The following is a 14,932-nucleotide window of genomic DNA, read 5'->3' on the forward strand; positions in this document are numbered from 1 at the left end:
CTGCTTTCAGAGAAAGTTTGTGCAGAATCTTGTTCTGATGGGAAAGTGCAAAAGGGGGCAGTAAAGTGCTATCCACAAAAAGGAAACTTTTTCCAAGTATTTCTCAGGGTCGACACTGCCTGTGTCTGTTGTGGGCCGTGCTTTTGTTTATTCCTCTTATAACAAACTCTTCTTTTGGCGACACTTAGAGAGATGATCTTAAGAAGCTGTGGCAGCAATGTAGCATTCAACGGAAGTAAGAGGAGAGGGGTATCCTGTCTGTTTATGATATGCACATGCAAATTCAAGTCCTGCTTCTGCAGTGTTTCTAATTCCCCTGTGCACAGGGTGCTTCTGAAAGGAACCTTGAGCTTCTGTGTTCATGCTCTCTTCTAGCCCCGTAGAGACAGGGAAGGCCCCCAGTGCATGATGAGGTTCTGGTCGTGGCTCTGGGCTTATCCAGAGCAATGTTTGTCTTTTGTCAGGAGGAAACCAGAAAACCCAACCGGTGACAGCCAAGCCTGCAGAGTCCTCCTCATTGACAATTTCGGACTGATTTACAGACCGACTGCTCCTCTTCCCTGCAGCCTTGGACATTTAATTAAAATAAAAATAGAAGCATTTTATGGGAAAAGTGCATGTTTTCCAAAATGTAGTAAACTCAGAGTGTGCTTAATATAGAACACTGGCTTGCAAATAAACCCATTCTGTGGTAGGACGTGATTTTTGGTGCCAACTGCTAGGGTAAACCCGCTCCTAGAACTAGAATTCAGATCCCCTGAAATGTTAGCCAACTTCCAGATTTTTGCAGTGCAGTGATTAGGCCTAAACTGTATCCATCCCATATTTTCTCACTTATTCAAATAAACTAGCTGTACAGTAATATACTAGGGTTTTGTGAACTCGGGAGCTGATTTGTTAAGTAGGCCACAGTTTCAATCATAATCACTTTAGTTACTTCCTAAGGAATTGCAGCAAAAAAGTTAAAACATCTACAGGTTTTACCTATTTTAAGTGCTTCTTTTTAAGACCAGAATTTCTAAAGATTGCTGAGGAACGTGGTATCGTTTGTTCTTGAAACTGTCCATGAAAGATTCTGTTCTGTCTTATCACAAAAGCATTTAATGTTTATTGTAGAAAATTCTGAAAAATGCAGGAAGTGAAAAATCACCCTAGGTCCACCATCCAGTATCTCAAAGCAGTCTTAGGTAAAGGTCTCAAGTTTGATCATCTGTGTATGTTTTTCTGTGTCATTGGGAAAATAAGCAGTCACACACCACGTATCGTCTATATGTGTATGTTTTCAATTGAAATTAGCCACGTACTTACAATAGTGCTCTGATGAAACTTTGAAAGGAAAGGAAAAATAAAAGCAATCCTCCATGGAAAAAAAGTAGCGTCTATTCATTTATGAATTATTTTGCTCTGCAGTTTGCTCCACAGGTAGAACATGGGGGTGAGTCTCCTGTCTCCCAAGTTGCCATATTGGCTGGATTTGCACTGTCCTACTACAGGAGACCAGGGTCCTATTTTCAGATGCATGATACCCGCCATAAGTTTGCAGAAATATTAGATACTTAGATTTTTATGTACCTAGTAGTAAATAGAAATGGCTCTGGATCTAAGCTGACACTTAACTTAGAAGCACTGTCATCATGCCTGGCTAAAGGGGAGTGTGCCCAACCCAGTCATTTGTTTGGACACAGACATGGGTCATTCCTGTCCAGGTCTTCTTCTGATCTCTTTTTATCCTGTGTCAACAAGATACTTTGCATTCAGCTACCACTTAACTGAGCTGCTCCTATTTATATGGTGATCTGGCTTATCTTTCAATCACTTACCTCCATGTGTATCCCCTCCCTCAGGAGAACCAGGCCTCCTGTTTCTCCTGTACATTTTCACTGACTGCATCAGCATCCAGGGAGCCCCTCAGCAATTTGGCCATTCTTCTAGGTTAATTTTGGACAACTTTGAAGAAACGCATAAGAAGTCACTGAATGTCCTGAGGTGCAGGAGTGGGTAGGAGAAGAAATAGGGCATTTTTAGTGAGGTTGGGAGTGCAGTTCTGGTTCCCCCCTACACCGTGATCCCTAAACACCTCAGCTACTGGCTTCCTATGGATTCTCCTCCTCCATGTGGCCAGGGTCAGAAGTTGTTGGAGCACCCACTGCCTCCGTCAGATTTCTCAAGCACCCCAAGACCTGGTAGTGCAGTGATAGTCAACAGAGGAATCCGGACCTGAGATCACACGTGTGATGTTCTGGTCTGTCAGAGAAAATTATATATTATGATCTGTGAACTCCTCAGTGGCTAGTTTATGCTTTAAATGCATTGTGCTAGGTTATTGTTTTTGTTTTGTACAGCATGGATTCCTAGTATGGATTAAAACATTACAGGATATCGGGCAGCCCGGGTGGCTCAGCGGTTTAGCGCAGCCTTTGGCCCGGAGCGTGATCCTGGAGACCCAGAATTGAGTCCCGGGTCGGGCTCCCTGTATGGAGCCTGCTTCTCCCTCTGCCTGTGTCTCTGCCTCTGTGTGTGTGTGTGTGTGTGTGTGTGTGTGTGTGTGTGTCTCATGAGTAAATAAATAAAATCTTAAAAAATTACAGAATATCACTCATAAGGACTGTATTATAAATAGTTGCTACAATAATGAATATGAAGTTGAAATGTCTAATTGAGGTTATTTGAGATCTAATTTAGATTACTAAATATTAATGTCTAATTTAGGTTATTAGATTGATTCAAAGTTTTCCCCGGGGGAAGTATTAGAGTGTGGTGTAGTGAATAACTTTTTTAAAAACTTGGATTACACTTGATAGGTAATCAGAAGATAAAAACATTCTGATGTCCGATCAATTCATTTTAGGCAGGTTAACTGTTTTATTTCACATTGTCTCTATATTTTGATTCAGAGTCATTCCATCTATTGTCTTGCTTGGAAATGACTCACTGGGGAAAACCATAGGAGTTAATTCTCTCTTACATTCAGGGGAGGCCCTGCAGTGAGCAGCCAAGTCACAGCACTAACTTCCAGGAAGCAGCCCTGAGCCACCATCTCCTGATAGAGTGAGGAGGATATGGCTTCTCCCTCTCAGGACAGCAGCAGGGTGACTGCCCTGCCTTTCAGTAGCCTGGCTCTGAAAGGAAACTGGCCTGGCTCTTTTCTCTGGCCTAGACAGGACACGAAGCACTGTTAAGTCTTCTTTGGTTTTTGTTTTGGAAACCAGCAGATATTATGAAATGATGCCTATTGCTGCTCTTTGTTTGGGTAGCATTTGACAAAAACAACCTTACCTGTGTGGTGTGGGTTGTAACTCTGCTCCTTTTGGTTAGAAGATAAATGTTATTTCAATGTATGTGACCCCCACCATGGGTAGCCAGGTTAATAATTTGAAATTAGCCAGTAGTCACCGCCATAATTCTTCCTGTTTTTTTTTTTAATACTTCCTAAGTCAAAACAGGATACGTGTATTACTAAATGTTACAAAATATTCAGGGCATAGTTATAATGTGTAGTTGACTTATTAAGGTCTCTCAGTAATCTTGAGGTAATAAAATCCCAATATGAATGACCTAGCTTCAAAAACAGTTATGATTTGTCTATGTTTTAGGTCTGTGGTTACTGACTTGGTTTTAACAACATAGGACACACTGCCTTCCACTCAAAAAAAAAGTGGTGTTACTAAGAAATTTACCCCATTTTATTTTCATTTACATTTTGAATTCTCATAAATTGTCAGGAGACCATCTGTAGCACCAAATACAGATTTTGTATAGTTAGTCAGTTTCTTCCTCACATATTGGTTCTCAGCCTCCTGGGGCAAGGTAGGGTTACCATATGGCCACCTTTGTGAGCAGTGGTCTCAGGTGACTGCCTCTGGAACAGCCTCCACTGTAGGCACATGGTTGGCATAGAGTTAGACTCTATGTGACGTTTGCAAGCCTGCATGTCCATTGAGTTTCTCTTCATTCTCCTTAACGTCATGGCTTATCTATGCAAAGCTCAATTTAGAAAAAAATTGCATTTCACAAAACCAGATTTATGCTTTAATGTGATGCAGTGAGAACTGAAAAGTGTGCAAAGAAAGGGGGCTTTTCCTTTCGTGTCTCCTGTTGTTTGGCACAGCGGGTCTTCATCTGTTTTGCATGTTATGTACGTGTGCAGTGATTAAATCAAGATAATGTGGTAGAAGGGGCTTTGAACAGTGCTTAGCTGAGAATAAGTTCTCTGAAGCAGCAGTGTTTTTCTTAGTGGTTCTGGAGGGGCTAACTGCCTTGCATTTTAGATAGGAAGGGATTGTAGAAAACTGCCATACTCTCAGATCCTTCCAGAGAGAATGGGTCAAGAGCTCTGCACTGGTCCTTGCTCTCCAGAAACACCCATCATGCCCTAGAGTGATGTCTTAGAAATCCTGTCTCTTCCCCCACATCCCTGGCCCAACACTAGATGGTCCTGTCTACAGAATTCTTACATGCCTATAATCTGCAAATGGCCTATAGCACATAATTTGACTTAAATGTATCTGTGTATATCTTAGCTTCCATTTGTTCTTCCATATTTTTTCAATGAATACATTATTTATTGTGCATTTACCATATGTCAGCCCTTGGGCATTCAGTATTGAACCAGACACATGGGACCTGCCTGCCCTCAGGAGCTAGACTGTATGCTCTTGACGATGAGGATCTTATACTTTGGTCCCTCAGAGCATCCGGCACAGAATGGATTGCTTTAGTTGTTATTACGTGCTTGAGTCTTTTTGCTTTCATGTTGCCTTAGAAACTGAAGGTTCCTGGGAAGCAAAGGGGTTTGACTGTGCACAGTGGTAATGGCAGGCAAGAAATTCATGAATCAGGCTCTCAGCTCAGCCAGAGTCTTTATCTGCTGAGAAACTATAATCTCATCAATTGAATGACTGGTGTGCTTACAAGTTTGTACATGTGTGTTTATATATTATATATATTTTATGTATTATATGTAAATCATATTGTATATGTAAACCAGGTTATATGTAAGCATGTATGTTTTATATATATATACATATATATATATATGCATGCTTCAGTAAACCTTTAAAGCATTCAAGTGCTCATTCTTTTTTTAAGGAATTCTTGAAACAATTACTTTTTCAGGGGAAAGCATCAAATCTTTGCCTTACTTTTTGCCAAAATGTATTCTGAAAAGTAAACAGACACTTTGCAAAGCATTTGAAACAGTGGGTTTCATCGGGATGTATTTTATGAGCATATCATATATGTTTATTGAAATTTGAGATTTTTCCTCTTCCCTTTCATTTTGCTAAGCCACCCCATGGCTTACCCTCCCCATACATCACTCCCTCATCACTGACAGTTATCGCTTTTTAAGGGATTTGTGTCTTCTGAAAATAGTCTAAAACATAGTGGTCCTCCTAGCCGGGCTGGCGATGTGTCAGACGTTCTTGACCTCAGCCCTGTCAGCAGCAGCAGAAGAAGCTGTAACGCAGATTTGGTGAGTGAAGAGACAGTCATAAGCAGTTACTTCTATGTGGGGAGGAGATCTCCTGTGAACCTTTTGGTTAAATGGGAGGGGGGAGGGGGCGGTAGCGGAGGAGCACTCTCATGAAGGAAACAGGATCTAAGGAGCATTTTGAATGAAGAAAGAGCTTAGGGAGCCAGACGTTAACACATGGGGTGTGATGTGGGAGAGTTCTAAGATATGCAGACATCGTATGTGGCTGGGAGGGAATGGGGCAGGTCTGATGCATTTCCTTAAGGAAATTGACTGGATGCACAAGAAAATGGGTCCATCTGGCTGAGAAGGATCCTGATCTCTAAAGCCCGGGCAAGCCCCTGGAGAAAAGGTCCAAGGTAAAAGTTGATGGGTGTGAAGATCAGAGCTTTGAGAGGAGGCAGACGCAGGCCTGCAGGCTGCAGACCTCAGTTGTGGTCTAGGAATACTTCTAACACAGCTCACATGTGCTGCTTTTTCTGCTGCCAGCTCCCAAAGGAACAGATTTAAGAAAGAAAATGTGTGGCATGGGGTGGGCACCCCCAGGGAGGAATTGGCCTCTGGTTCTTAGATGCAGTGAAGATTTCCTAAGAAGGTCAAGGAATAAAACATGGGGGAAAGGATGTGTTAGGAAGATGAGCAGTATGATGTCCGCCACATTTCCTTTGGACTGACTGCCAGGCATCCTGTCCCTACTTCTTAACCATAAGGATGCACAGAATCACTGTGAGGAGCAGGAGTAAAGATGACAAAGCTTCATCCACAAATGTTCTGATTCAGTCTTCAGTCCATCCCTCAGAACCCAGAATTGTATTTTACCTGTAAGAAAAACAGATGTGCCTAGAAAGACTATACTGGCACTCGGGGTGGAGTCTGGGATTTGAACCCTGGGAGTTGAATTTTTGAAGCATTCTCCCCCACAAAACTGTATAAATGGCCAAGAGAGTCACAGAAAGGCTCTCAGTAGTGGTGATCCTCATTTGTCAAAAGTTTCAGAAAAGATTTCAAGGGTACACACTTGGTTGTTTGAAATTTGTCATTGTTATAAAAAATACTCATTTTGAGAAAGATTTTTTAAATGATTCTTTGTTTTTTTCTGTCAGTGAATGTGTCCTTGCTAAAGGAGCTGCTGTGGGGGCAGGCGGGGGGGCGAAGAAGGCCACCACACTCTCTTTGGGATTATAAATGATACATTCCCATAGAAGATCACAAACCACTATGCAGCATACATTTTTCCTACCATAAGGAGTATTGGTTTTTAATATAAATCTATACTATGATTTGTTATGTTCTGTGGCGGTTCATCACAACTCATGCACTTTTCAGAAAATTAATACTATTCATTAGCATAAATCATAACCTGTTTCCTCGGTCTGTGTTTGAAATTGGGGGTGCCCCATCATCCAGGAGCTCGCTTGCTCTCTCTCAGTGAATTATGACCCATTAATTGTCATGGCTGGTGGGCTTCCCTGGTTAAATAAAGGGATAGGATTGGAAAGATTCAGACGTGATGCTTTGTTCTTGGGCTTTAATATTTTAATGAGCCTGCAGGCTTGGCTGCTCACAGAGGGAGGACCCAGATTGGGTTTCTGAGTGTGTTGTTAGTGTTAGCGCTTGTAGATGGATGTTCATTAGAAAGCTCTTGTTTCAGTTTCTCAAAGAAACTCCCCATTAGGAAAGATCTTTCAGCAGCAGGGCAAGCAAGAGAGAGAAAAGAGAGAGGGAAGCTTTTAGCTGTAAAGCATTAAGGGGATATTGTATCAGTCATCCTAGTTCTAAAGATTTGCTTCTGAGAATTAATTGGAGCAAACACATCACAAGGCAGAAAAAAAGGTTTGTGGAGCAGGGATGATAGTTGCTGTCCTTGCACTTGGGGGCTCTTCATCATGCAGCTGAATCAATACTACAGGGAATTATTTCTGGTTATCTTTTATGGGTTTGTAAGACATTTCTTTTGTTCGGTGTAATAAAAAACCCATTGTCTGATCAGTGGCTGACTAATTATGATAAGTAATTTGAAACATTCTTGATGAAACTTGTCTGTTAATTAACATCAGCAGCAAATGGAAACTAACAGGACAGCGAAGTGTGAGTGCACCCACTCTTCTCTGGCATTGACGCCGTCTTTCTGCAGCATGCCCAATAAACTAAAGCTGCCGATGGTTAAAAAAAAAATAACAAACAGGTGTGAAGGTCTGACTCACCACCTAGGAAAAGTTATTGTGAACTTATACAAAGGAGTACTGAAATATTACAAGCGAGGGGGTGGTAGAAAGAAGTGTCAGGAGGTTGACTGATCCTACTGCATAGAGTAAGGAGAGTGGTTCCTTTCTTCCTTTTTTTTTTTTTCTTTAAAGCGTGATTCCTAAATACATTCATCCCATGCTGATCTGAACTGAGATACTCGTGGCAAATACAAATGTGGATTTATAAAATTGTACTTTGCAATGATTGATGTTGTCTGGCTATATTGTAATTATCATTAATTAAAACTGTTCATTGTTAATCGACTCAATGGCTTTTTTTTTTTTTTTTTTTTTATGCTTTTAGATTTCTACCTGGACAAGGACTGGTACTATACCCACAGATAGGAGACAAATTGGATATTATTTGCCCCAAAGTGGACTCTAAAACTGTTGGCCAGTATGAATATTATAAAGTTTATATGGTTGATAAAGACCAAGCAGACCGATGTACTATTAAGAAAGAAAACACCCCTCTTCTCAACTGTGCCAGACCAGACCAAGATGTAAAATTCACTATCAAGTTTCAAGAGTTCAGCCCTAACCTCTGGGGTTTAGAATTTCAGAAGAACAGAGATTATTACATTATATGTAAGTATAATTTTATTTATCTTATAGAAATTAGGATAAGCTAAATAGGTTTGTATCAATTTTTTAAATTATTACTGTGGCAAATAATTTGTTGAGAATCTTTGCTGAAAATTGATTTTTTTTTTTTTATGAAACCTTAATTGAATGAGGGACCCTGTACCAATAGTACTCAATAATATAAATACCCAAAGAGGAAAAAACCTCCTAGAGTTTTTATACTTTTATACTACATATATATATATATATATATATGAATATGAATATACTCAGCATCTCTACTGACAAAAACATTTTTAAGGACCATTGGTGAGATCTCATAGGTAAATCTTGTGCGATGACTTTTCTCTTCATCCATCCATTCATCCATCTGTCCATCTGTTCATTCACGCATTTAGAAATTTAGTATTTACTCTGTGCCAGAAACTGTGTGTAAGTGCTAGAGATTCAACAGTGAGCAAGGTAGTGTAATGGTATCCTTTCCTTGTGGAGTTCATAGATCCAAAGGATAGGGGGGTTACAGGCAACCCACAATCACACACTGGCATGTGTTAAAACCAGATTTAGAAGAATAAGACAAAAACTTGGGTTTGTTCAGTGAATTACCATTTTTTTAAATCTATATAATAATATGACACATTGTTGCAGGAAACTGATACTATATGTCCTACAGGTCATATCAGAGCCAACCCACTTCATAAAGCTGTGAAGTCAGAGGGTGCACACATCCAAGCACATGCCTACTAGGATAGCAAAAAACAGGTTGGCACAAAGGTACAATTGTTCAGGGCCAGGGTTTTGTCAGAGTGCAGTCTGGGTGACTGACATCCTTGATTACATCACTCAAGCAGTGAAATATTTTGTTCTCAGTTTCTTTGGTTTAAAACTGCTCATAACTGGGTCAGAGTGTCCACTTGTTTGTTACCATGGGCTTCAGTTCACCAGGGAATGCAGAACTGCCGTCCTTTGGGCAGGCTGTCCCATCTCTTGGCGACCCAGTAGAAACTGCCTTTCTCAGCTTACTGGCCGCTCTTCAGAGTACAAAGTCAGGAATTCACTAAATACTTATTTAGTACCCAATAATACACTGTTTCTTTACTGCATTAGCTATGAAAACAGAGATGGCCATAGTGGTCTAATTATCCTGTCCTTGCTGCAAACCTGGAACACCAGAGCCTGAAAACCTGTTTTGAAGCCAGTTTGACACAGAGTACCTTAGCAAGAGTATGTACAACAAAGAAACAGAAAGTGGTAAATTATGGACTTAAAGGAATAATTATCATAAAATGAAATTGAAAGTATTCTGAGGGATGAACCAAGCAGATGGGGTGGTAAAGTATACAAAATAATAGAGAAATCTTTGAAAATATAAAATAGTTATTAGGTGAAATAAATGGAGCTTTTGGAAACCTAAAACCTAAGCTTTTGGTTTACTTATTTCTTTGAAAAACTTTCTTTAAGTTAGACTGTTTACCAGGGACACTGATGTATAGTGTTGGGACCCGATGAATCCACACAGACAACTGTGCCCCCCTGGGTAGGTGGAGAGAGAGCACACACTGTGCCTGGGTGGGGGGGGGAACGCCCTAGGGCACCCACTTCTCCTGCGGTGCTTGGTATAAATCACTAGAACTGTGTGTACTACCCAAGTCCACAAGCTGGCTTGCGTGGAGATAAAGCAATAGACATAGATTCTGTCCTCTTCTTTCCATTTATGACTTCATGAAGACGGCTTCGCACATTCTGCGTCCCCCCCCAGTGCAGGTGGTGTTGCAGTAAATGTGGTGGGTTTAGCTTCAATCTGAGGTAGGACTCAGGAATGCAGATACTGCATGTGCTTGATGTTAACATCTGTGTGTTCAACAAAGTGAGCATTTAGTAACTACATGGCATTAGTATGTGACAGGTATGTATTTAGAAGCATGATTTAATTTACATTAGCCTATACAGTAATGACATCTCTTAGATTTCTTGTAAAAACTCATTATTTCAGTAGCAGGTAGCTGAGCTCAGTTGGCCTCCAGAACTGGCCCTCAGAGTTAGGATTTATTAAATCCTAACGTAAAACCTCGTGGTAGCCTGGGACAAAAGAATCTTTCTGAAAATAGAGCTAAGAGTTTCAAGTGTGAAACAGTGAGAGGCTGTTGGAACACTGCTGGTGGGGGGAGTGTCCAGGGCTGAGGGGCTGGCCAGGAACTGGGAGACTCTCAACAGACCGCTGAGAAATCCTGTCGTGTCACAGACAGAGGAAGATACCACAGATACCCGGGAAAGGCCAGAAGCTTATTGCTCACTCCCGCCCCCAGCCAGTAGAGCTCATTGATAGACAGCTTTCCCTGGAAAGAAGATGAGAGAGGAGCAGAAAACATTTTAAAATAGTTTAAAGAGTCTTTCCATTGCTTCTTCAAGAATTCCAAGATTTTTAAAAGTAACTGATTTCCACATCAAACGATCCCTCACATACATCCAAGCAAAAGTCACACTTGACTTAAAATAGTACGATTCAAGATAGCATAATGGAGAGTACTCAGATTTACAAATGTTATTTTTAACACTTCAGGTCATCAGTTCATTTTGAGACCATGAATAGTGTCGCTATGGGAGATGCTACAATACAACATGTGTCCAACTCTGAATCTTACTGTCTAAGCACCTGCAGTGCTAGGAGTATGAGTATTAACACCTTCATCACTGTGTGCTGATTCCTTGTCATGGGAAGGAAACAGACAGGATGGTGTGGAGTAGTGCTATGCCCAAGGGGCACAGTCTGGTTTTCCAATAGACTGCCCAGGTATTGGATAATTTCCTAGGTAAACTGATTCCGGGAGCTCTGGCCGGCTGCCTGGAGACCTGAGGTCTAGTCCCGTTGCTGGTGCTTGAGGAGAAAGTCACTTTATAGCTCTTTGAATTTTTTTCTAGAACATTCTTTTATCATTGTTGATGTTATAGCCAGTGATGGCGGTCTGCAGTTCCAAACCATTTTATGGTTGGGTATTTACATCCCGGGTAGGATCTCTTATTAGTGTGTCTCTTTGCCAATTGAAATGGACAGGGTCTGCTATGAATTCTTTAAGACATTTAATTTGATTTACAAGGTTACTAGATTTTTGGAATATAGCCATCATACTATATGGAGTTTGGGAAGTAAATATTAATTTTTAATTGGAGGTGTATTTTTAAACCTACCAAGTATCCACTAAATTCCTTTAGAAAATGACATGACAAAATGATATGCTTCCTCATTAGTTCTTCTCATAGATGATTATTTGCTTTGACATGTGGCAAAATGATATATATAGGTTTTCTTAATGTTTAGAATTGACTTGTTCAAGTGACCTATTTCAGTAATTAACCTTAGGCCTGATTTGCATCATCAAACCTCTTAATCTTAAATGATCCAAAAGTAGGGATGTTAGTGCCATTTCCTGTGAAACTGCTCTCCCCCCCCCGCCGCAGCTGTTCTTTATGACATTCAGAATCTTAATTGTCTTAAAAGCATAGTAGGCATTCTGTATAACCTATAGTTATTTTTATTGTCTTTAAAATGTTTAAAAGCTTATGAAATAACTATCTGTTCTCAAGTGCCCATTTGCAAGGGAAGGTCTACCTTAGTAAACCCTCCAGTTAATGGGAGGATTGCATTCTTAACTGTGTTCCCAGCCTTCATCCATATCTGTGTCATAGACTTTATTTGTTAGACCCTTTCTGTGCATGGTTTACAGTTTCTCTTTAGAGCTGATAACCCAGCACTGAATGAATCGGCAATCTTGGTGTGCTGGCTCTTTGCAACATCCAACCTGATGAAGATTCTGCAGGTTGGTTATCCAACCTCAGCACAGAACCTTGCAAAATACCTACAGAGAGGTTTTTGTCACTCCATCAAAATTATGTGAGTCTGAGATGGATGAAAAATGGGTGCCATTATGTTAATACTTTTTAAGTGAACAGTGGCCACAGCCAGGCTGTGTGACAAAGAAGGCCACAAGCACAGGGCCCCTCCCAAGTCAGCTTTATGCAATACAATATCTACAATATTTTCCTTCAAGTCTATAGCCAAGACTTGGACTTGTGGAATAGTAATAATCTGAAAGTTACTATTTTTATTTTTATTTTTTTATTTATTCATGAGAGACAGCGGCAAACACACAGGCAGAGGGAGAAGCAGGCTTCCGTGGGGAGCCCAATGTGAGACTCCATTCCAGGACCCCAGGATCACACCCTGAGCTGAAATAGACACTCAACCACTGAGCCAGCCATCCAGGTGCCTCTGAAAGTCATCATTTCTAACAATTGTTTGGTGAAAGGTTGTCCTTGAATGTACCCCCTGCCATATTCCCAGGGGTCCTTTCCAAGCTGCCCCTCCCATTCTTTGCCTTGGGAAAGTCTTCCTTGAGGAGCACCAGACGAATTTGAATGAGTCACAATTTCCTAGGCCATTGGCTTAGTTCTCTAAAACAATTTTTAAAAAACCAAAGCATATGAAATTGGAAGGCTCCATAGTCAGCCTTGCTTGCTGTTTCTTAGGCATAAACTTCACTTCTGAGCAAAATTGCAAAATAAATTAAAATGCTTTCATACAAATATAACAAAACACTATTCTTGAAGAATCAAAACAGGAAGAGATTCCATTCCCTGCATTTTTGTCAAATATATATGTGTGTGTATATATTTTTTAATTTATATTTATTTGATTATGTTTATGTTCCTTTTGTGTTTCTGATTTACTTACTTTGGAGAGTAGTATGGCACCTGGCATTAATAAAATATACTGACTCTACTTGTAACCTTTCCCCAGGAAAAATAGTTGTGGGAGCTTTCAAATATCCTTTTACATGTAGATTTCTTCTCAGGTATATAAGAATGTGTGGCCTGTGTAATGATTATGGGTTTTCTTTCATGAATTACTTTATTTATTTTTGAGATTTTATTTATTTATTCATGAGAGACACAGAGAGAGAGGTGAGACAGTGAGACACAGGCAGAGAGAGAAGCAGGCTCCCTGCGGGGAGCCTGATGCAGAACTTGATCCCAGGACCCCAGGATCACAAGCAAGCCAAAGGCAGATGCTTAACCACTGAGCCACCCAGGTGCCCCCTTTCTGAATTTATGTGATAAATGTAGCAAAAGCTACATTTCCATTAAGTTTAGTGATATGACAATATCAGCCTGTCAGTTATATCCCTGACTTTGAGGTGAGGATTTATGTCTTATACCTTGTATATGATTGCCAAATTCCAGTGTTTAAACACATTTTTATATCCAACCTACAGCTGTCATCTTTAATAAAACATCCATCAGAGACTTGGGTGTTTGGAGGATTATCTATACACAACACTTAGAGCAACACATCAGTGTGGTAGGTGGGCGTCTGGAGTCCAAAAGATCTGGGTTTCTTGAATGCCCTTCAAAAGTAACTTTATTTATATTCCCCAAATGAATGAGAATATAAGGGAAGGGAGAAGAAATGTGTGGGAAATATCAGAAAGGGAGACAGAACGTAAAGACTGCTAACTCTGGGAAACGAACTAGGGGTGGTAGAAGGGGAGGAGGGCGGGGGGTGGGAGTGAATGGGTGACAGGCACTGGGGGTTATTCTGTATGTTAGTAAATTGAACACCAATAAAATGGTAAAGATTGGGAAAAAAAAAAAGTTAAAAGTTAAAAAAAAAAAAAAAAGTAACTTTACCGGTCTCTGCCTTGATCTCTTCATCTGTAAACTGGGGATGGTGACATTCCCTGCTTTTGTAGGTTGATAGGAGTTTAAATGGGTGATACATGTAAAGTGCTCATTTCCAAGGTTGACTCCTAATTAGTACACCCAAGGGGTCTCCTTGGAGCAGAGTGTGCGATGCAAAAGACCAAGGGCAAAGCAATGCCTTCCTGCAAGCTAGCGGGCGGGGATGATGTACTCGCAAAGCATAATTTATTTGCGAACAGTCCATAAAATGAAACTCGAGAGAGTTTACAAGTTTCAGTAATGCTGCATAACTTAATTATAAGATCTCTTCTCTTTGTCTTCTTGGAGTGTTATAAAAGTTCTTTTGTCCTTGGGCTTCCTTTACCAAGAAACATGCATTTATGTATCTTTTTGTTGGTGGAATTGCCTGAGCTTGTTAACAGATCCTCTTTAAGACCCAAAAGAGACAGATCGGGAAGAGTGTTCTGTACATATAATCATTTCCCCACTTGTCATTTCCCCAACCTTGCCAGGGCTTTTTCTCACTTCCCCAGCACACAAAGGAAACACTGTATTTTTATTGATAATTTCAGCATCATCCTAATGTAGTGGAGAAAAGTGTGTCAGGGTTGCCTTGTCACTGAGACTAGCTGAGAAAGAAGCTTTCATTAGTCTGATCATTAGAAGCGTTGTTTCTATTATTTTTTAACATAATGTGAAATCCTCCTCTGTACTGAAGGCTCTTCCAGAGTGTATCGATAAGATTCCTGGTTGAATGTCCTATGAATAGAGCTCACATTCTTTACACGAAAGTTATAAAGTCTCGGCTTCTGCTTAATTGGAGATTGTAGTGAGAAATGAGAAACTTCTAGCTCACAATCCTGACGGGGTCATGGCCATTGGGATATCTATCCCTGATCGGTCACTCTGGCTATATAAGGATGTGGCTCTC

The 14,932-nt window shown here is 40.5% G+C and overlaps 1 protein-coding gene across 1 annotated transcript in view; it reads left to right on the forward strand.

The window, feature by feature from the left end:
• Positions 1-14,932, forward strand: part of EFNB2 (ephrin B2) — a 41,642-nt gene that overhangs the window by 14,215 nt on the left and 12,495 nt on the right. The window contains exon 2 of the mRNA XM_077854994.1: positions 8,024-8,307. Within this exon, the coding sequence (XP_077711120.1) occupies positions 8,024-8,307 (284 nt within the window). The remainder of the gene's footprint in view (positions 1-8,023; positions 8,308-14,932) is intronic.

The sequence above is a fragment of the Canis aureus genome, chromosome 17 (genome assembly GCF_053574225.1).
Source record: "Canis aureus isolate CA01 chromosome 17, VMU_Caureus_v.1.0, whole genome shotgun sequence".
NCBI classification, from domain to species: domain Eukaryota; kingdom Metazoa; phylum Chordata; class Mammalia; order Carnivora; family Canidae; genus Canis; species Canis aureus.